At 42.6% G+C, this 21,741-nt stretch overlaps 1 protein-coding gene across 3 annotated transcripts in view; it reads left to right on the top strand.

The window, feature by feature from the left end:
• Positions 1-21,741, top strand: part of LOC118384325 (uncharacterized) — a 30,256-nt gene that overhangs the window by 1,741 nt on the left and 6,774 nt on the right. The window contains exons 2-14 of one of the 3 annotated variants that reach the window (XM_052518508.1): positions 8,352-8,421; positions 8,857-8,925; positions 9,225-9,272; positions 9,488-9,619; positions 9,851-9,980; positions 11,435-11,452; positions 11,773-11,808; positions 19,127-19,177; positions 19,303-19,395; positions 19,577-19,600; positions 21,219-21,308; positions 21,402-21,511; positions 21,597-21,656. In XM_052518508.1, coding sequence (XP_052374468.1) covers positions 8,352-8,421; positions 8,857-8,925; positions 9,225-9,272; positions 9,488-9,619; positions 9,851-9,980; positions 11,435-11,452; positions 11,773-11,808; positions 19,127-19,177; positions 19,303-19,395; positions 19,577-19,600; positions 21,219-21,308; positions 21,402-21,511; positions 21,597-21,656 — 931 coding nt within the window. Of the gene's footprint in view, positions 1-8,351; positions 8,422-8,853; positions 8,926-9,224; positions 9,273-9,487; positions 9,620-9,850; positions 9,981-11,434; positions 11,453-11,772; positions 11,809-19,126; positions 19,178-19,302; positions 19,396-19,576; positions 19,601-21,218; positions 21,309-21,401; positions 21,512-21,596; positions 21,657-21,741 lie in introns of all 3 variants that reach the window. The other 2 variants (XM_052518507.1, XM_035770741.2) reach the window with 2 other exon arrangements.

Genomic DNA, 21,741 nt, shown 5'->3' with positions numbered 1-21,741 from the left:
GCTGTGGATAGTCTTTGTGATGCTAGCTGCCTTGTCAGCCTAGTGGTATGTAGAATTCATGCACCGTTACCTCTGCTGCTGCTGCAAAAACAAAGAAACGTATGACACAAGAATCACGTTAGCATAAAAAACAAACACATACACACAAACTCACTGTTGTACACATGCATATAAACAAGTGTCCATGCATACATGCAGATAAACTATTCTCTTGTCTCTTCTTTTTGTCAGAAACAGCACACACACACACACACACGCGCACACAATCTCTCTCTGATGTGTATGCAGATACAGTACATTTGAAACTTCACAAAATGATCTGAACACTGACGGCCTACCCCGGCCAAACCCGGACACCGCTGGGCCAATTGTGCCCCGCCCAAAGGGACTCCCTATCACGGCCAGGTGTGATACATTTTTTTTTTAGCGATTCCAGGCTGTATCTCACTCAGGGTCGCAATTTACTGTTGAGTTAGAATAATAGAATACACAAGGTGCAATTTCGAAATTTGGTTGTCACTCAATTAGCCAATGTCATCAAAAACGTTTTTATTGGTAAATTTGCAGGCATGGTCGAATTACCATGATCATCAGTTATCATATGAAAAACAGAAAGCATTTGCCTCCATCCGATGGCAATATGTGTAGAATTGCAGGATATTAGCTGTAAAACTGCACATTTAGACCTATTTCATCTGTACCCTAAACTGCATGCTTTCCCGAGTCACAGTGGGAGGAACCGAGGTAAAGAGATTCAGGTTGGATATTAAACAGATATTCGCCTGTAGATTTCGTTACGTCCACCAAGAGCAGTTAGGGACCGTCAACATAGTGGCAAATCTAATTGTTTGAATTTCAATCGCTTTTTAACCATTACTCCTAAAACTTTTAAAAACGGGTTCTAGCTAACCCGATGGCTTAGACACACATTGCACACACTTTCTTGGTTGATTTATATCTTGCACTTATTTAAATGACTTACTAACATTTTTGAATTTCAATAGCTCCTTGGTCATGTGACCTACTGACTTCAAACAAGGTTCAGAATGTACACTCAGTGGGCCTATACATTGTGCACACCCTTTATTTTGTACATTTTCATATCACATGTTTTTACATCAACTTTTTAAAAGTTTCTTATTTAAAATGTCAAAGCTCCTTGGTCATGTGATCTACGAGACTCAAACGAGGTTCAGAATGTCCACTGACTACCCTTCTATATTGGCACCGTTTATTTGTCCATTTTCATCTCATGCAATTGTACACGAATTTTCAATGTTTTTCAATGTTTCTCATTTAAATAGCTCCTTGGTCATGTGACCTACTGACCTCAAACAAATTTTTATTTAATTGATTTATTTCACCTTTATTTAACCAGGTAGGCTAGTTGAGAACAAGTTCTCATTTGCAACTGCGACCTGGCCAAGATAAAGCAAAGCAGTTCGACACATACAACAACACAGAGTTACACATGGAATGAACAAAACATACAGTCAATAATACAGTAGAACGAAAGAAAACAGTCTATATACAGTGAGTGCAAATAAGGTCAAATAAGGGAGTTAAGGCAATAAATAGGCCATGGTGGCGAAGTAATTACAATATGGCAATTAAACACTGGAATGGTAGGTGTGCAAAAGATGGATGTGGAAGTATAGATACGGTGGTGCAAAAGGAGCTAAATAAATAAATACAGTATGGGAATGCAGATGGGCTATGAACAGGTGCAGTGATCTGTGAGCTGCTCTGACAGCTGGTTCTTAAAGCTAGTGAGGGAGATGGGAATCTCCAGCTTCAGTGATTTTTGCAGTTCGTTCCAGTCAGTGGCAGCAACTTGAGGCAGAGACTAAACCCATTGGCCGAGCAGTGATAGGGCATTGCATGGATCTGGCTCATGCCCTACGAAGTGGGGAGAGGTATCTCCAGCTTGTCCGGAGAGGCAGGCCTACATCTGATGTGGGTAGTACCATCCACAGCCATTGATTTGGTGTGGAACCATATAACGGACAGAAGAAGCCTAGGTTCCCACCGGGCACGGATCACTGAATGTCAACTGGGTGAAATTCAAAAGGAGCGTACCCACCTGTCGCGGTCGACACTCAAATCACCCGTGGGGTGACTGTTACACCCTCGTGTCAAAGTGAGGAAATTGGATGAAGAGGGGAAAAACGGCGGTACATAATTAAGAGTCTCTTGAGGTAGCCAAATGCCTTGTCATCCGATTAGTGATGCGCGTGGTTAGATGAATGAGATTCCCACTGTCCCTATCTACTATCTAGAAAAACCACAGCCAAGGGAACGGGCTTGGCGGAATCAGCGGGGAAAGAAGACCCTGTTGAGCTTGACTCTAGTCTGGCACTGTGAAGAGACATGAGAGGTGTAGAATAAGTGGGAGGCCCCGGCCGTCGGTGAAATACCACTACTCTTATTGTTTTTTTCACTTACCCGGTGAGGCGAGCCCCGAGCGGGCTCTCGCTTCTGGTTTCAAGCACCCGGCTCGCGTCGGGTCCGACCCGCTCCGGGGGCAGTGGCAGGTGGGGAGTTTGACTGGGGCGGACATGGTCAGCAGGTGTTTCCTCCAACACTAAATGTTTTTTTTGTGGGTGGGTAAAATTTGTGTGTATACTAGTAATTTCGTATACATTTATTTACATTTGCATCGGGACGCTTCTGGGGGGGATTCTGGCAAGATGTCGGTAAAGTCGGCTGAATTCCGGTAGACGGAAACGGCCTGATTTACTTTGGACCGATTCATTCATTTTGATTCCGGACCGAGTCCGACACCCGATTCCGGCACGAATTAATCAGTTGGCCGCTCCTGGGCCGATTCCTCATCGCTAGCTCGGAATGACCTTCACAGGGCGGTGAAAGTGTATGGTGATGAGCTTGATGCTCCTTTCCGATAAATATAAATTATTCAGGTGACATGATGATCGATGCTTGACTGCTGTTAGAGCAATACACATATGCTTGCTCTTAACCATAATACATTCATCATGTAGCCCAGCATATCTACCCATCCACAGGGCATTTCAACATGGACATGTGGGTCATGTTTAGTTGTGATGTTGGTCAATGTGATTTCAACCTTGATTCACCCTCGCAAAAAGAAAGACAACAGTTATTTTGTTCATTTCGGTAGTATCAAGAATGAAAACTATACTCGGTTAATCAACTACATTTTGAGAACAAAGTCGGCCGTGTTCGAGAGAATCAAAACCGTGATGCAGGCTATCATTGGTCAATTGTGACTGATTGACTGATCTACAAATAATAATGAGTCATTATTTATGATGCAAGGTTAATTGTAGATCAGTCAGTCGGCAGTTGCCTAAATTCTAGGCTGCAACGTCGAACAAGCCCATAGTGGTGGTGAAGTCTAGGAGTCTACCGTGTCAAGGAAGTGATATCCCCACTCATTTTCTGTATTCATGCTTCACTCAAACATAATTGTACTATTTACAGTTTCAACTCATCTTGGGATTATATATATATATCGATTTGTTCTCAAATATGTCATCTGATGTATTCGTTCCAGTCTCTGAATAGTTTCATCAAACTTTTCGCCACCAGTTCCTGATATCGGTGCATAAAAACAAGTCTCCTGAAGTAGCCCAGTGTGGATGTGGGCCCGAGCTAGTTTTCCCTGAGAAAATAGAAAAGAAGCTTATGTAACCATGGTTATGTAAGCTCCAATAGGGATCACTCCAATAGGGTATCCTTCCACGCACAGGACACATTCCGAGTAAGAAGGGTATCCTTCCACGCACAGGACACATTCTGAGTAAGAAGGGTATCCTTCCACGCGCAGGATACATTCCGAGTAAGAAGGGTATCCTTCCACGCACAGGACACATTCCGAGTAAGAAGGGTATCCTTCCACACACAGGACACATTCCGAGTAAGAAGGGTATCCTTCCACGCACAGGACACATTCCGAGTAAGAAGGGTATCCTTCCACGCACAGGACACATTCCGAGTAAGAAGGGTATCCTTCCACACACAGGACACATTCCGAGTAAGAAGGGTATCCTTCCACGCACAGGACACATTCCGAGTAAGAAGGGTATCCTTCCACGCACAGGACACATTCCGAGTAAGAAGGGTATCCTTCCACGCACAGGACACATTCCGAGTAAGAAGGGTATCCTTCCACACACAGGATACATTCCGAGTAAGAAGGGTATCCTTCCACGCACAGGATACATTCCGAGTAAGAAGGGTATCCTTCCACGCACAGGACACATTCCGAGTAAGAAGGGTATCCTTCCACACACAGGACACATTCCGAGTAAGAAGGGTATCCTTCCACGCACAGGACACATTCCACGCACAGGACACATTCCGAGTAAGAAGGGTATCCTTCCACGCACAGGACACATTCCGAGTAAGAAGGGTATCCTTCCACGCACAGGACACATTCCGAGTAAGAAGGGTATCCTTCCACGCACAGGACACATTCCGAGTAAGAAGGGTATCCTTCCACACACAGGATACATTCCGAGTAAGAAGGGTATCCTTCCACGCACAGGATACATTCTGAGTAAGAAGGGTATCCTTCCACGCACAGGATACATTCCGAGTAAGAAGGGTATCCTTCCACGCACAGGATACATTCCGAGTAAGAATTTCAGATTAGTCCCTTGTGCCAGGTAGTGCTGCGCCTGACCCTAGCTGCCACTTTAGCCTTTTGTAGCTTGGTAGCAGTGGCACAGGTTTCCCGGTGCTTCGGGGCATATTTTGGTGTGGGGCTTTGGGTAGGCATTTGCCTGTAAATAAACATGCAAGTGTAAAATTACATCCAGCCCTTTTCTACTCACATTTGTCATATGAAAACAACCTAAACACATGACTTGAAAACAAAAATTTGGCAACATGCCAAAGTGAACCTCCCTCGTCCCTAGCCTGGAAATCCAGAAGGATTTCAGCTCAGTTTCATGTTTGTTTCACTAGTCCAACAATGGTGAAACATGGAGGGATTCTGTCTGGGTTGAGGCTACCTTCCCGCTACCCGCACACGCTTGTAGATTTGAACAGATCAGCTGAAGTAATACGGTGCAAGTTCCTCCCAGTCTATCAAAAGGCAAGGAGGTTGTTCACTGGCTATGGGGTCGACGTAATTATCAGCACTGCAGGCCAACATAACTTCAGAACTTGGGGGCTGTAGTGGCTAGAGGTGTCAGATTACATTCCTCATGCGATTCTAAAACACACGACCATATACAGAAATAAAAAACCTGTGCCAAGTAAATTGAATGTGCACAAACTGTCAATGTGTGTTTAAATGTACCAGTTCTACATTCTTTCGGTTTCTCTTCGAAAATCTCCTCTATTTCACTGGCTTCTGTGATTTCAACATCTTCACATTGCTATGTTGATTTCTGAATGGTGGGGTGAGGGTTTGAATAATTTAACAGTAATTTTTGACAACCTGCAGTTGTTTTTACTAAGTGTAATGCATCTGCGATGTACCGGATGTCTGTTTGGTCTTCGATCCAGTACTCTGGATTAACACGTACTTCCTTCTCATTTGCCATCCACACTGCTCTGGCCCACGTCCTCTGAGATTAAAACCTGGGGGAATAGACATTGTTAGACAATATACTATAAGCCATAATTGCAAACCAAACTACTCCAATAGATCTGGTCTTACTTGGCAAAGCTGTACAACAGGGGGATCACTTTGCAGCCTATGTTAAGGCAGACACAGCCTTGCTGATGAGGTCCTCGGGAGAAATATTTGTTATTTAGTGGATATTTGAGCTACTTGCGATGTGGAAGTCTTTTTGGGGGCACGTGGGGGAAAATGAAGAAGTTGTCGGTTTGAGTATGGTGAATTAAATATATTAAAAATATGCCTCACAGGCCAGGTTTCCATCGTCTCTTATTTCTTAGACAAAAGGCACGTTTGTCCACGACAGAGGACGCTACCACCTCACGTGCTAAACTATACTGTATATACGATTGGATGTTCTTGGCGGTACGTTTCGCCTTGGCTTTATTAAGACAGTCACAGCGTGGGCTTTTGCTGGCACGTTTAAGCCACTGAAGCTGGTTCTCAAACTCAAACTCGGTTAAGCTCATCGAGTGTGTAGTTGTGAAATACAACATCTGCCAAGTGAGTGAGAACATGTACTTTGTATACTGTAAGTGTATCAGCAGCTGTTTGGCATAATCCCGGTAACCACTGAGCACAGACGTCAGTTCAACGTCTAGGTTGGATTCACATTTGGCTGAGTTGTCAACTAATGGGAATTCAGGGTGACATCAACAAAACAAATGTCACCATGTCATTGGATTTAGGGTAAAAGTTGGGCCCCCCCAAAAAAAGTCAAAATGCACCGTACGTTGATTAATTTTTGCAAGTCTAATTAGTTTCCTATGTTGATTCAACCCCCTAGGTGACACAGGTCCATTTTAACGACCTTTGGAACTTGGTGACCTTTTTCAGGGCCTTTCTTTTCTCTGATGCCTTGACCCTTTCCCATGAGCTTGAGAACGTTGCCTTTAAAAGGTGTTTAGCATGAAAAGCATAATGGGATTTAATCCTGGACTTGGCTGTTGTTTACAGGCTACAGACTTGGGTAGAGCATGCGTGTTGCGACGGTCACCAAAGCTGTTCCCCTGAGTGACGACGAAGACTAAGTGTAAAATATTATATTTAGCAACCAATGGATCTCTTAGTTTAAATACAGATACATTACTTTCCCCTCTCTTGAGTAAAACAGGTCATAACATTAGTCAATTGATCTTACAAGGAATAGTGCCTTGTGACAGTGATGTACAGTATATGATCCTGAGTTTGGTCTTCAAGACAACTTTGTCATACAAAGTGGTGTAAAGTACTTTAAGTAAAAATACTTGAAAGTACTACTTATGTATTTTTTTTTGAGTATTTGTACTTTACTTTACTATTTATGTTTTTGATAACTTTTACTACATTCCTAAAGAAAATATTGTACTTTCAAAGTACTCATTACATTTTGAATGCTTTGCAGGATGGGAAAAAGGTCTAATTTACACACTTATCAAGAGAACATGTGGTCATCCCTACTGCCTCTGGCCTGGTGGACTCACTAAAGACAAATGTATATTTTGTAAATACTCTCTGAGTGTTGGAGTGTGTCCCTGGCTATCTGGACATTTTAAAACCAGAACAATGGTGCCATCTTTGCTTAATTACATGTCATTTGCAAATTACATTTACTTTTGATACTTAACTATATTTAAAACCAAATACTTTTAGACTTTTAATCTAGTCGTAATTTTACTGGCTGACTTTCACTTTTACTTGAGTAACGGTCTATACATTTATTGTTGTGGAATATTTCGGATTCAAAGGAGAGAGACTTTTAGATTTCTTCAAATCAATCCAACTTTATTATCGATTAAGAATTGCAATCACAGAGCTGAACAGCGACCACCCATCGGTAATTGTTGAGAGCCCAATGAGCAGATTTGGGTTACTGCACTTTATAGCAAAGTGCATCCTCTTGAATATTCATGACAAATAACAGATAGTGTAGAATTATACACAGGTACATTGTGATATCAAGCAACAGACAGTAAGATTTACATTGCACCAGGTTTCTGTCTCTAGGTTATTGTTTATACAGACATACTAATGTAACATAGTCCAGTGTTCATCTGCGATGTGGGAGAAATACACTGCAGGGAGGGGTACTTGGCCCTGGCAAACAGGCCAGCATTTCACACAGACACTATGCAGTCTAGGTGTTATCACCAAGGCATCGGAAATCAATTGCCAGCGTTAAGCATCAGAGGCTCCTCTCAGATGAACAGCCAGACTGTGAAAGTACTAATACAAGAATACATTCTAATATAAAGTCATGTGAACAACATAATGTTGTAATTTCCACCATTATGATCTATAATTTCACTCAAGTATGACTTATTGTGTACTTGTTCCACCACTGGTCATGACTATATGTTATGTTCAGCTGGTAGGATATTAACTGCTTGGTTACACATTAAAAGTTAGATAAATACATTCCTACTGTTATGCCACCAGTAAACCGATCCTACCTCCTGAAATATCCTGAAATATCTACAGTATTTGATAATGACCAATACAACATATGAAATGTGCTTAACAGCATAGACAATCACACTGATGACACACACAAAGGATGGAAGTGAAGCTTGAAAAACATTCTGTCCCTCAAATGGTGGTCAGGCAAAGAATGGTCTGTCAGGAATGTTTCTGTCATGATAAAGCAGTACTAACTGAAAGTTGAGGAGATTTTGCAGGGAGAATTGTTGAAGGAAGAATATTTATTTACTCTCTCTGTCCCCCCCCCCTCCCACCCCCCCCATCTCTTTCTGCCCAGGGGGAATCCTAATGGTTACCAAGGCAACATGACAAGTGACTTGGCATGGATCATCAGAGCTTGTCTCTTTGTGAGTTCTAGACTCTATATTGCCTCGTCATTTCTCACCGACACTATTCAAGCTCTCACAGCACTGACAGGCACACCTGCAGCTGGAGATACCAGTACCCATCTGGGTTTCGCTCACTTTATCATATAAAACAGTGGGCCGTGAATCTTTGATACCCTGAATTGACTGGAAAAGGTTTAACCGCAGCCCTGAAACACACACAGCTCCTACTACTTACGTGCACGTTGTTTATGAATGAAACCAAGTTTGAATTCTGTCTGATGTGGTTGTAGTGAAATTGCATATAATTCAATTAGGTATGGACTATTATTGCATGATTATTTAACCATATGCACATTGCACTCTTCAGGTTATTAACAGATACATAGTGTACTCGACTGATTCCCTCCTTTCCTCTCCTCTGCTTTGATCCTCTACTCTCTCTCTCCTCAGCAGGTGTGCCTGTGGAGAGCCTGTCTGTGTAAAGCGAATGACTGCATGCATAACGAACTTCTGACAGAAATGGTAAATGATAGTCACTAGTTACTCATCACAATTCTTCTAACCTTTTGGTGCATTTTCATACTTTAAAAAAAAAAAAAAAAATTAACCTTTATTTAACTAGGCAAGTCAGTTAAAGAACAAATTCTTATTTTCAATGACGGCCGAGGAACAGTGGGTTAACTGCCTTGTTCAGAGGCAGAACGAGAGATTTGTACCGATCTTGCGGTTTACTAGTCCAACTCTCTAACCACTAGGCTACACTGCCAACCCATAATATGATGTTGAATCTTTAAGTAACTGGTTGCCTTTTTCCCTTCAAGGTAGAACGTCTGCCAAAGGGCTATTTGTTCAGAGTGAACAAAAGTGAGGTATGGCTTTTCCATTCCATTTCTGTACATTCTATCTGTAAAGCCTGTGACTCCTAACTTGAAATCTGCAAGTGTAAATTGAACTTGGATCCATTGACATACATGCAAAATGTTATGAAACGGTCAATGTTATTTATGCAAGCTTATCTCAAGCTATGTTTTGGCCGTAAAGGATTAGAAACTTAATTGCTGTCATTTCCACATGTTTACTACAGGAACGATTTGTTGCAAAAGCCCTTAGCAGGTTCTATGGGGAGAACTGTAAGAAGGACTTTGAATGCAAAGATTACACTGAAGACAAAACAAATTCTACTGTATGTTACTTACTGACCTGTCTGCATGGGAAGGTAGGGCTATGCCTGTGTGTGTGTGTGTGTGTGTGTGTGTGTGTGTGTGTGTGTGTGTGTGTGTGTGTGTGTGTGTGTGTGTGTGTGTGTGTGTGTGTGTGTGTGTGTGTGTGTGTGTGTGTGTGTGTGTGTGCGTGCGCACATGCATGTGCATTGGTTCTACTGTGTGTGTGTGTGTGTGTGTCTTCCTCCAGTACTGAGCCTCTTCTTCTTCCTCCCCCTGTATAACAGGAACCTGAGTGTGTCTCCGATGTCACATACAGTCTAGCTGACGTGGAGTTGGTCAGTTTGAAAAGCTTCAAGTGTCTGGTTGAAGATGCATTCAATCAGAAATATAATTTGTCACAAGAACAAGAGGACGGTATGTTTAAAATACCTTTGGTTCCATGACCTCCAGTGCATAAAATCATAATATTACATGAAGTACATCGATAATAGTGCCTTCGGAAAGTATTCAAACCCCTTGATTTTTTTTCCACATTTTCTTACGTTAGAGCCTTTTTCTAAAATGGATTAAATCCTCAGAAATCTACACACAATACCCCATAATGACTAAGCGAAAACAGGTTTTGATTTTCTTTTGCAAATGTCAAATTTTTTAAACAGAGAAATACCTTATTTACATCAGTGGTCAGATCCTTTGCTATGAGACTCGACATTGTTTCTACAACTGGATTGGAATCAACCTGTGGTAAATTCAATTGATTGGATATGATTTGGAAAGGCACACACCTGTCTATATAAGGTCCCACAGTTGACAGTGCGTGTCAGAGCAAAAACCAAGCTATGAGGTTGAAGGAATTGTCCGTAGAGCTCCGAGACAGGATTGGGGAAGGGTACCAAAACATTTCTGTAGCATTGAAGGTCCCCAAGAACACAGAGGCCTCCATCATTCTTAAATGGAAGAAGTTTGGAACCACCAAGACTCTTCCTAGAGCTGGCTGCCCGGCCAAACTGAGCAATCGGGGGAGAAGGGCCTTGGTCAGCGAGGTGACCAAGAACCCAATGGAACCCAAAGACTCTCAGACCATGAGAAACAAGATTCTCTGGTCTGATGAAACCAAGATTGAAATCTTTGGCCTGAATGCCAAGCCTCACATCTGGAGGAAACCTGGCATCATCCCTACGCTGAAACATGATGGTATCAGCATCATGCTGTGGGAAAGTTTGTCAGCGGCAGGGACTGGGACACTAGTCAGGATTGAGGCAAAGATTAACGGAGCAAAGTACAGAGAGATCCTTGATGAAAACCTGCTCCAGAGCACTCAGGTCCTCAGACTAGGCGAAGGTTCACCTTCCAACAGGACAACGACCCTAAGCACACAGCCAAGACAATGCAGGAGTAGCTTCAGGACAAGTCTTTGAATGTCCTAGAGTGGCCCAGCCAGAGCCCGGACTTGGACCCGATCGAACATCTCTGGAAAGACTTGAAGTTAGCTGTGCAGCGACGCTCCCCATCCAACCTGACAGAGCTTTAGAGGATCTGCAGAGAAGAATGGGAGAAACTCAGGAAGACTCAAGGTGGTCATCGCTGCCCAATATGCATCTGAGTAAAGGGTCTAAATGCTTATTTATATGTTTATACATATATAAATTAGCAAACATTTCTAAAAACATGTTTTTGCTTTGTCGTTATGGGGTATTGTGTGTAGATTGATGAGGGGGGAAAAAAAACAATTTAATCCATGTTAGAATAATGCTGTAACCTAACACAATGTGGAAAACGTCAAGGGGTTTGAATACTTTCCGAAGGCACTGTATGTTGTATATTAACGCATCTCCCTTCTTACTATATGCCCTGTGTTTTGTTTACAGAATGTGCTGATGTTTTTGGTAAGCATTTGTGTGTGCGTGTGTGTGTGTGCGCGTGCGTGTGTGTGTGTGTGCGTGCGCATGCGTGCGTGCGCGTGTGTGTGCGTGCGTGTGTGTGCATGCGTGTGTGTGTGTGAAATATTCTTATTAAAAAGAGGGATGTTTTTACCTTTCCTTCTCTGTGTGATGCAGATAGATGGCCAAAAGCAACTACACCGGTTAAGTGTGTGTGCTTGTGTCCATGCGTACGTATGCATGTGTGTGTGCCTTCTGTACATACGTGTGGGAAATAACTAGTCGTTTTAACCCATTGTTCTTCATCTCTCTCTTTTCCTCTCTAGTTGATGCAGTGAGATGCCAAAAAGCAACTACACTTGGTAAGTGTGTGTGTGTGGTAGCACTTCATTTGGATTGTCCATCTATAGATGCTCTACAGACGATCAATAACATTTCAACTAATCCTAGATGCAACCCTTACTCTAACAAGCAGTTGCTTATCAACCATCAGTGCCGAGCGATTCTTCGTTTTTTGGTACTTTTTACCCCCAATTTTGTGATATCCAATATAGTCTTGTGACATTGCTGCAACTCCCGTACGGACTCGGGAGAGGCGAAGGTCGAGAGCCATGCGTCTCTCCGAAACACGAACCTACCAAGCCACTTGACACACTGGTCGCTTAACCCGGAAGCCAGCCGCACCAACGTGTCGGAGGAAACACACCGTACAACTGGCGACCGTGTCAGCGTGCATCTGCCCGGCCCGCCACAGGAGTCGCTAGAACACGAATGGACAAGGACATCCCGGCCGGCCAAACCCTCCCCTAACCCGAACGACAACGGGCCAATTGTGAACCTCCTCATGGGTCTCCCGGTCGCGTCCGGCTGCCACACAGCCTGGGATCGAACCAGGGTCTGCATTGACACCGCTAGCACTGCGATGCAGTGTCTTAGACTGCTGTGCCACTGGGGAGGCCCCGTGATTATGGCTTTTTGAGGTCAGTTTCAGTTCAATTATTAAAAAAGAATCACGTTTTTGGGTGGTTTCAATTTTATTTTTAGACATTAGATGCACATGCGTTATGTGGGTTAAATGCTGTAACAACACAGAATTAAACAATTCATAAAAGTCCCATGATGGTAGTGACGACCCATTATTGCTTATCACTTATTATCCATAATTTATTCACATTACTTTAATAAAATATTTGATGTCTTTATTACTTCAATCCAAGTCATCATCTCATCTCTATAGAGCTGCTGCCTATGCTGTCTGATAAATATCACAATTTTAATAGTTCTTTAAAATGAATAAGGCAGGCTTTTATGATTGCTGAATACCAACTATCAACCACTTAGATCATGTATTTTCAGGTAGAGATACCTTGCAAAGCAACTGCTTTCTATCCCTCTCAGGGGCCAAACATTATCAAAGGACTGTATATTGTTAACCATCATGACATCTTCAGACTTTTTGTGTGTTCTAGGGAGGTGTCTATATGGAATTTGTATTTGTGGTCCTGGCAACTGGACCTTTTTTGGAACCCCATTATTTTGGTCTTACTGGGATTTACTGTCAGGGCCCAGGTCTGGCAGAATCTGTACAGAAGAACTAGGTGCTGCTTTAGGCGCTCCTTGTTGGTGACAGCATCACCAGATCATCAGCAAACAGTAGACATTTGACTTCAGATTCTAGTAGGGTGCGGCAGACTGTTCTGTGCCATCGCCAATTTGTTGATATATACAGTGGGGAGAACAAGTATTTGATACACTGCCGATTTTACAAGTTTTCCTACTTACAAAGCATATAGAGTTCTGTAATTTTTATCATAGGTACACTTCAACTGTGATAGACGGAATCTAAAACAAACATCCAGAAAATCACATTGTATGATTTTTAAGTCATTAATATGCATTTTATTGCATGGCATAAGTATTTGATCACCTACCAACCAGTAAGAATTCCGGCTCTCACAGACCTGTTAGTTTTTCTTTAAGAAGCCCTCCTGTTCTCCACTCATTACCTGTCCAGGAAATTGTCTAGAAGGGATTGAATTTGTTGTTGCCCAATTGTTTTTTGGTAGATTTCCACACTACTTTCCTTCCATCTATAACATTTGTTAATATTATTCAGCTCCTTTGGCTTTGATTCCTCATGATTGAGCAAAGCTCTATTCAAGTAGAGTGTGATTTTGCTGTGATCTGATAAGCGTGTTAGTGGACTGACTGTGAACGCTCTGAGAGACTCTGGGTTGAGGTCAGTGATAAAGTCGTCTACAGTACTACTGCCAGCTAGATGTGCACCTACCATAGGAGTCCCCTAGAAGCCTACCACTGACTATGTACATACCCATGTCCCCCTGTGTGCTGAGGGTGTTAGTTATTGTCCAGTTCTGGCATTTAGGTCGCCACAGACTAGTGCATCTCCCTGTGCCTGGAAATTGTTGATCTCCCCTCTGGGATGGAGAAGCTGTCATTGGTAAAGTATGGGGATTCTACTGGGGGGATATTGGTAGCACACATTACACATTTTCTCTGTTGAGATCAGTTCCTTATTCATTTCTAGCCAGATGTAAAATGTTCCTGATTTGACTCATTTAATAGAGTGGGTTAGGTCTGCTCTATACCAAATTAGCCTACCCCCTGAGTCTCTTCCCTGTTCCACACCTGGTTGTTTGGTGGATGGGACAACCAGCTCTCTGTAACCTGGAGGGCAACCAGTGGGTCCATCTCCTTTTTACCATGTGTCTTATAAGATGACAATGTCTGTATTTCCAATTTCTTTGAAGTCTGAGTTCCTGCTCTTTAGGCCAAAGGCAGATGACCTCAGACCTTGTATATTCCAGGATGAGATGGTAAAATCTTTGTGTTCCATAGTGTCTAGTGTTGTTGTTGTGTGGTTTAGGCCTGGACCATCACAGTAGCTGTGAGCAGAGCATGTTGAGCATCTGATTACATACCTCTAAGGTCACATGATGGGGCTTGCGTGGGTGTAATAGTGGGGGTTGGGCCTGTTGCTCTGATCACGGCCTAGGCATATGTCCTGCTGTCATGTTGAGGTCCGTGTCGCAGGAGAGGGGGGCATCGTGTGGGCAGAAGGGTTATAGGTCTGATATGGGGGGGCCTATATAGGATGTTGTCTTAGCTGGTTGGGGTATGGCTGGTGATGCTGTGGTCTGGGTGTAGGTCCTCTTGGCGTGGGTTATCTTGGTGCAGGTCCTTCAGGAGGGGGTCTTGCAGGTCTGGGAGGGTGTCTCACTGGTCTCAGCAAAGGGTGTCCATTGCTCTGTTCTCTCTGTCTGCCTGCTCTCTATGTCTCTCTCTCTCTCTCTCTCTCGCTCTCTTGCTTTCTCTCTTTCTCTCTCTCTCGCTCTCTCTCTGGTTAGTTACAGTATTCTCTTGGCTGGGCTGGGAATTCTTCACTGCTTCCATGGCCAGAGGGCCTGCCACTATGTGTGTGTACTGTCATTGTGTGTGTGTATGGAATCTGTGGACATTGGGGTGTGTGTGACGACCAGGGGCCACACATTATCAAAGGACTGTATTGTTAACCATAATGACATCCTCATATTGTCCCCTCTCTCTCTCTCTGCATGGGAAACATATGTTAACATTGCCAAAGCAGGTGAAGTATACAAAATATACAAAAGTGAAATAAAACCTTAAGAATGAACAGTAAACATTACACACAGAAGTTCCAAAAGAATAAAGACATTACAAATGTCATATTATGTATATATACAGCGTTGTAACGATGTGCAAATGGTTGAAGTACAAAAGGGTGAAAAATAAGCATAAATATGGGTTGTATTTACAATGATGTTTGTTCTTCACTGATTGACCTTTTCTTGTGGCAACAGGTCACACATCTTGCTGCTGTGACGGCAAACTGTGGTATTTCACCCAGTAGATTTGGGAGTTTATCAACATCGGGTTTCGAATTCTTTGTGGACCTGTGTAATCTGAGGGAAATATGTGTCTCTATTATGGTCCTACATTAGGTAGGAGGTTAGGAAGTGCAGCTCAGTTACCACATTTTGTTGGGCAGTTTGCAAATAGCCTGTCTTCTCTTGAGAGCCAGGTCTGCCTAAAGCGGCCTTTCTCAATAGCAAGGCTATGCTCACTGTGTCTCTCTGTCTGCCTGCTATCTCTTTCTCTCTTTGTCTGTCTGCTCTCTTTCTGTCTGTCTGTCTTCCTGCTGTCTCTCTCGCTCTCTCTCTCTTAGCTCTCTCTCTGTCTCGCTCTCTCTGGTTAGTTACAGTATTCTCTTGGCTGGGCTGGGAATTCTTCACTGTTTTCATGGCGAGGGCCCGCCACTATGTGTGTGTTCTGTCATTGTGTGTGTGTATGGAAGCAATGGGTGGGTGTGTGTGACGTCCAGGGGCCAAACATTATCAAAGAACTGTAATGTTAACCATCATGCCATCCTCATCCTGTCACATACATCGCTCTCTCTCTGGTTAGTTACAGTATTCTCTTGGCTGGGCTGGGAATTCTTCACTGCTTCCATGGCCAGAAGGCCCGCCACTATGTGTGTGTACTGTCATTGTGTGTGTGTATGGAATCTGTGGACATTGGGGTGTGTGTCCCCTCTCTCTCTCTCTGCATGTGAAACATATGTTAACATTGCCAAAGCAAGTGAAGTAGATAATATACAAAAGTGAAATAAACAATAAAAATGAACAGTGAACATTACACACAGAAGTTCCAAAATTATTTGTATTTATTTCTTTTATTTCACCTTTATTTAACCAGGTAGGCAAGTTGAGAACAAGTTCTCATTTACAATTGCGACCTGGCCAAGATAAAGCAAAGCAGTTCGACAGATACAACGACACAGAGTTACACATGGAGTAAAACAAACATACAGTCAATAATACAGTATAAACAAGTCTATATACAATGTGAGCAAATGAGGTGAGAAGGGAGGTAAAGGCAAAAAAGTCCATGGTGGCAAAGTAAATACAATATAGTAAGTAAAACACTGGAATGGTAGTTTTGCAATGGAAGAATGTGCAAAGTAGAAATAAAAATAATGGGGTGCAAAGGAGCAAAATAAATAAATAAATTAAATACAGTTGGGAAAGAGGTAGTTGTTTGGGCTAAATTATAGGTGGGCTATGTACAGGTGCAGTAATCTGTGAGCTGCTCTGACAGTTGGTGCTTAAAGCTAGTGAGGGAGATAAGTGTTTCCAGTTTCAGAGATTTTTGTAGTTCGTTCCAGTCATTGGCAGCAGAGAACTGGAAGGAGAGGCGGCCAAAGAAAGAATTGGTTTTGGGGGTGACGAGAGAGATATACCTGCTGGAGCGTGTGCTACAGGTGGGAGATGCTATGGTGACCAGCGAGCTGAGATAAGGGGGGACTTTACCTAGCAGGGTCTTGTAGATGACATTGAGCCAGTGGGTTTGGCGACGAGTATGAAGCGAGGGCCATCCATCGAGAGCGTACAGGTCGCAATGGTGGGTAGTATATGGGGCTTTGGTGACAAAACGGATTGTACTGTGATATACTGCATTCAATTTGTTGAGTAGGGTATTGGAGGCTATTTTGTAAATGACATCGCCAAAGTCGAGGATTGGTAGGATGGTCAGTTTTACAAGGGTATGTTTGGCAGCATGAGTGAAGGATGCTTTGTTGCGAAATAGGAAGCCAATTCTAGATTTAACTTTGGATTGGAGATGTTTGATATGGGTCTGGAAGGAGAGTTTACAGTCTAACCAGACACCTAAGTATTTGTAGTTGTCCACGTATTCTAAGTCAGAGCCGTCCAGAGTAGTGATGTTGGACAGGCGGGTAGGTGCAGGTAGCGATCGGTTGAAGAGCATGCATTTAGTTTTACTTGTATTTAAGAGCAATTGGAGGCCACGGAAGGAGAGTTGTATGGCATTGAAGCTTGCCTGGAGGGTTGTTAACACAGTGTCCAAAGAAGGGCCGGAAGTATACAGAATGGTGTCGTCTGCGTAGAGGTGGATCAGAGACTCACCAGCAGCAAGAGCGACCTCATTGATGTATACAGAGAAGAGAGTCGGTCCAAGAATTGAACCCTGTGGCACCCCCATAGAGACTGCCAGAGGTCCGGACAGCAGACCCAGCAGAATAAAGACAGCAGAATAAAGACATTACTGTCATATTATGTATATATACAGCGTTGTAACGATGTACAAATGGTTGAAGTACAAAAGGGGGAAAAATAAGCAGAAATATGGGTTGTATTTACAATGATGTTTGTTCTTCACTGGTTGACCTTTTCTTGTGGCAATAGGTCACACATCTTGCTGCTGTGATGGCAAACTGTGGTATATCACCCAGTAGATTTGGGAGTTTATCAACATCGGGTTTCAAATTCTTTGTGGACCTGTGTAATCTGAGGGAAATATGTGTCTCTATTATGGTCCTACATTAGGCAGGAGGTTAGGAAGTGCAGCTCAGTTACCACATTTTGTTGGGCAGTTTGCAAATAGCGTGTCTTCTCTTGAGAGCCAGGTCTGCCTAAAGCGGCCTTTCTCAATAGCAAGGCTATGCTCACTGTGTCTCTCTGTCTGCCTGCTATCTCTTTCTCTCTCTGTCTGTCTGCTCTCTTTCTGTCTATCTGTCTTCCTGCTGTCTCTCTCACTCTCTCTCTCTCTTAGCTCTCTCTCTGTCTCGCTCTCTCTGGTTAGTTACAGTATTCTCTTGGCTGGGCTGGGAATTCTTCACTGTTTTCATGGCGAGGGCCCGCCACTATGTGTGTGTTCTGTCATTGTGTGTGTGTGTATGGAAGCAATGGGTGGGTGTGTGTGACGTCCAGGGGCCAAACATTATCAAAGAACTGTAATGTTAACCATCATGCCATCCTCATCCTGTCACATACATCGCTCTCTCTCTGGTTAGTTACAGTATTCTCTTGGCTGGGCTGGGAATTCTTCACTGCTTCTGTGGCCAGAGGGCCCGCCACTATGTGTGTGTACTGTCATTGTGTGTGTGTGTGTGTGTGTGTGTGTGTGTGTGTGTGTGTGTGTGTGTGTGTGTGTGTGTGTGTGTGTGTGTGTGTGTGTGTGTGTGTGTGGTGTGTGGTGTGTGTGTGTGTATGGAAGCAATGGGTATGGAATCTGAGGACATTGGGGTGTGTGTGTGCGTGTGTGTGGAGGTCAATTGTTTGATATTTCCTGCTAAGTCTGATCTCATTCTCCAAGGGAATAACTTCACTAAACCAGAATATAAACGCAACATGCCAAGTGTTGGTCCCATGTTTCATGAGCTGAAATAAAATGTGCAGTTTTGTCGTACAACACAATGCCAAAGATGTCTCAAGTTTTGAGGGAGCGTGCAGTTGGCCTGCTGACTCCACCAGAGCTTTTGCCAGTGAATTGAATGTCCATTTCTCTACCATAAGTCGCTTCCAATGTCGTTTCAGAGAATTTGACAGTATATCCAACCGGCTTCACAACCGCAGACACGTGTATGGCATCGTGTGGGGTTATGGTATAGGCAGGCATAAGCTATGGACAATGAACACAATTGCATTTTTATCGATGGCAATTAGAATGCATAGACATACCATGGCGACCAGTTGTGAAATCTATAGATCAGGGCTTAACAAATTTATTTCAATTGGCTGATTTCCTCGTTTGAACTGTAACTCATTAAAGTCAATGAAAATTGTTGCATGCGTTTGTTTTTATTTCAATATACAAACCTTTTTCTGTACATCTTTTTAGATACAAAAACTCCAACAATATATACAACCACGTTACCCACCATAAATTACAGTAAGCATCTCTCTCTATTTTGTCATACAATGATGTACCTTTTTTTAATTAAAAATCTGAATTAATAATGTTGATAAATTAATTTTTTAGATGAAAGTCAATCTTTTTTCGGACATTTGTTTTAGAAACATCGTCGATCCCGCCCAAAACGTCATCATCGACAACACCACCACCACCGTCATCATTAACCTCGTCAACAATATCAAACAGCAACATGGGTAGGACACTTTGCAACGTTTGCTTAATCCTTTAATGATTAATTGAGCTCAGTTAGTGTGAAGAATGTCTGACCTTGTGCCAGCCAAGTTAAAACCTCCGCTTACTACTTCTCAGATTTTGAATCCAAATGAATAATGTGGTGCATTATGACATGATATTATCGCTTTCCTTTCTTTCTAGAGTCACAAGAGCAGCAATTACAAAGTAAGTGTTTTAGCCTTGTTTATAGATACGTTACATTACCAAAAGTATGTGGACCCCCCCCCCCTGCTGCTATGGAACATTGCTGCGGGGACATGCTCCCAGTCAGCCACCTACTTTTGTATATATATATAGTGTAGATCTAATGAGATATACTGTAGATAGATACCGAGATACAGTAGATAGATACTGTAGATAGATACTGTAGATATATACTAAGGTACTATAGATAGATACTGTTGATAGATACTAAGATTCTGCAGATAGATACTAAGATTCTGTAGATATATACTGTAGATACTATAGATAGATACTGTAGATACTATAGATAGATACTAAGATACTATAGATAGATACTATAGATAGATACTAAGATACTGTAGATAGATACTGAGCTACTATAGATAGATACTAAGATACTATAGATAGCTACTAAGATACTATAGATAGATACTGTCAATATATACAAAGATACTATATATAGATACTAAGATACTGTAGATAGATACTAAGATACTGTAGATAGACAATGTAGATATATACTAAGATACTATAGATAGATACTGTAGATAGAAACTAAGATACTGTAGATGGATAATGTAGATGGATACTAAGATACTATAGATAGATACTGTAGATATATACTAAGATATTATAGATAGATACTGTAGATGGATACCAAGATACTGTAGATAGATACTAAGATACTATAGGTAGATACTGTAGATATATACTAAGATACTATAGATAGATACTAAGATACTGTAGATAGATACTAAGATACTGGAGATAGATATTGTAGATACAGTGCCTTGCGAAAGTATTCGGCCCCCTTGAACTTTGCAACCTTTTGCCACATTTCAGGCTTCAAACATAAAGATATAAAACTGTATTTTTTTGTGAAGAATCAACAATAAGTGGGACACAATCATGAAGTGGAACGACATTTATTGGATATTTCAAACTTTTTTAACAAATCAAAAACTGAAAAATTGGGTGTGCAAAATGTTGTTGCCAGGTTTCCTCCAGATGTGGCGCATTCAGGCCAAAGATTTCAATCTTAGTTTCATCAAACCAGAGAATCTTGTTCCTCATGGTCTGAGAGTCTTTAGGTGCCTTTTGGCAAACTCCAAGCAGGCTGTCATGTGCCATTAGCTGAGGAGTGGCTTCCATCTGGCCACTGCCATATAGGCCTGATTGGTGGAGTGCTGCAGAGATGGTTGTCCATCTGGAAGGTTCTCCCATCTCCACAGAGGAACCCTGGAGCTCTGTCAGAGTGACCATCGGGTTCTTGGTCACCTCGCTGATCAAGGCCCTTCTCCCCCGATTGCTCATTTTGGCCAAGCAGCCAGCTCTAGGAAGAGTCTTGGTGGTTCCAAACTTCTTCCGTTTAAGAATGATGGAGGCAACTGTGTTATTGGACACCTTCAATGATGCAGAAATGTTTTGGTACCCTTCCCCAGATCTGTGCCTCGACACAATCCTGTTTCGGAGCTCTATGGGCAATTTCTTTGACCTCATGGCTGGGTTTTTGCTCTGACATGCACTGTCAACTGTGGAACCTTATATAGACAGGTGTGTGCCTTTCCAAATGATGTCCAATCAATTGAATTTTCCACAGGTGGACTCCAATCAAGTTGTATAAACATCTTAAGGATGATCAATGGAAACAGGATGTACCGGAGCTCAAATACGAGTCTCATAGCAAAGGGTCTGAATACTTTCCGAATGCACTGTACATACTAAGATACTATAAATAGATAGATACTGTATACTCATCTCTCTCCTCTGTGTTCTCTCCTAGGGAAGGTCATATCAGTCAGTACATTGTTAGCTATCTCTCTGATAGCTAATATCCTCCTTTTGGGTGTTGTCATCTTGCGGACCCGGGGGAGACGCCAGCATGAGGGCGTGGTGAGTGTGGTGTGTGTGTGCGTGCGCGCGCGCGTCTGCACGAGTGTGTGCTTTCTGTGGCTAAAGTGCTTCTTGTGTTTTTCAGTCTCTTGCCATGCCTGAACTGACAGTATTTAACGGAGTAGAGGTAAATCATCTGATGCAGGTAATGTTCTCAGAATGCTACGGATCGATGACTTAGAGCACACTTCAATCGAATCCAAGAGCGTTTGGATTTGCATGTAGTCAAC

Source organism: Oncorhynchus keta, chromosome 5 (assembly GCF_023373465.1).
Source record: "Oncorhynchus keta strain PuntledgeMale-10-30-2019 chromosome 5, Oket_V2, whole genome shotgun sequence".
NCBI classification, from domain to species: Eukaryota; Metazoa; Chordata; class Actinopteri; order Salmoniformes; family Salmonidae; genus Oncorhynchus; species Oncorhynchus keta.
Note: the sequence above shows the minus strand (reverse complement) of the source record. Positions and strands in the feature narration are given on the sequence as shown.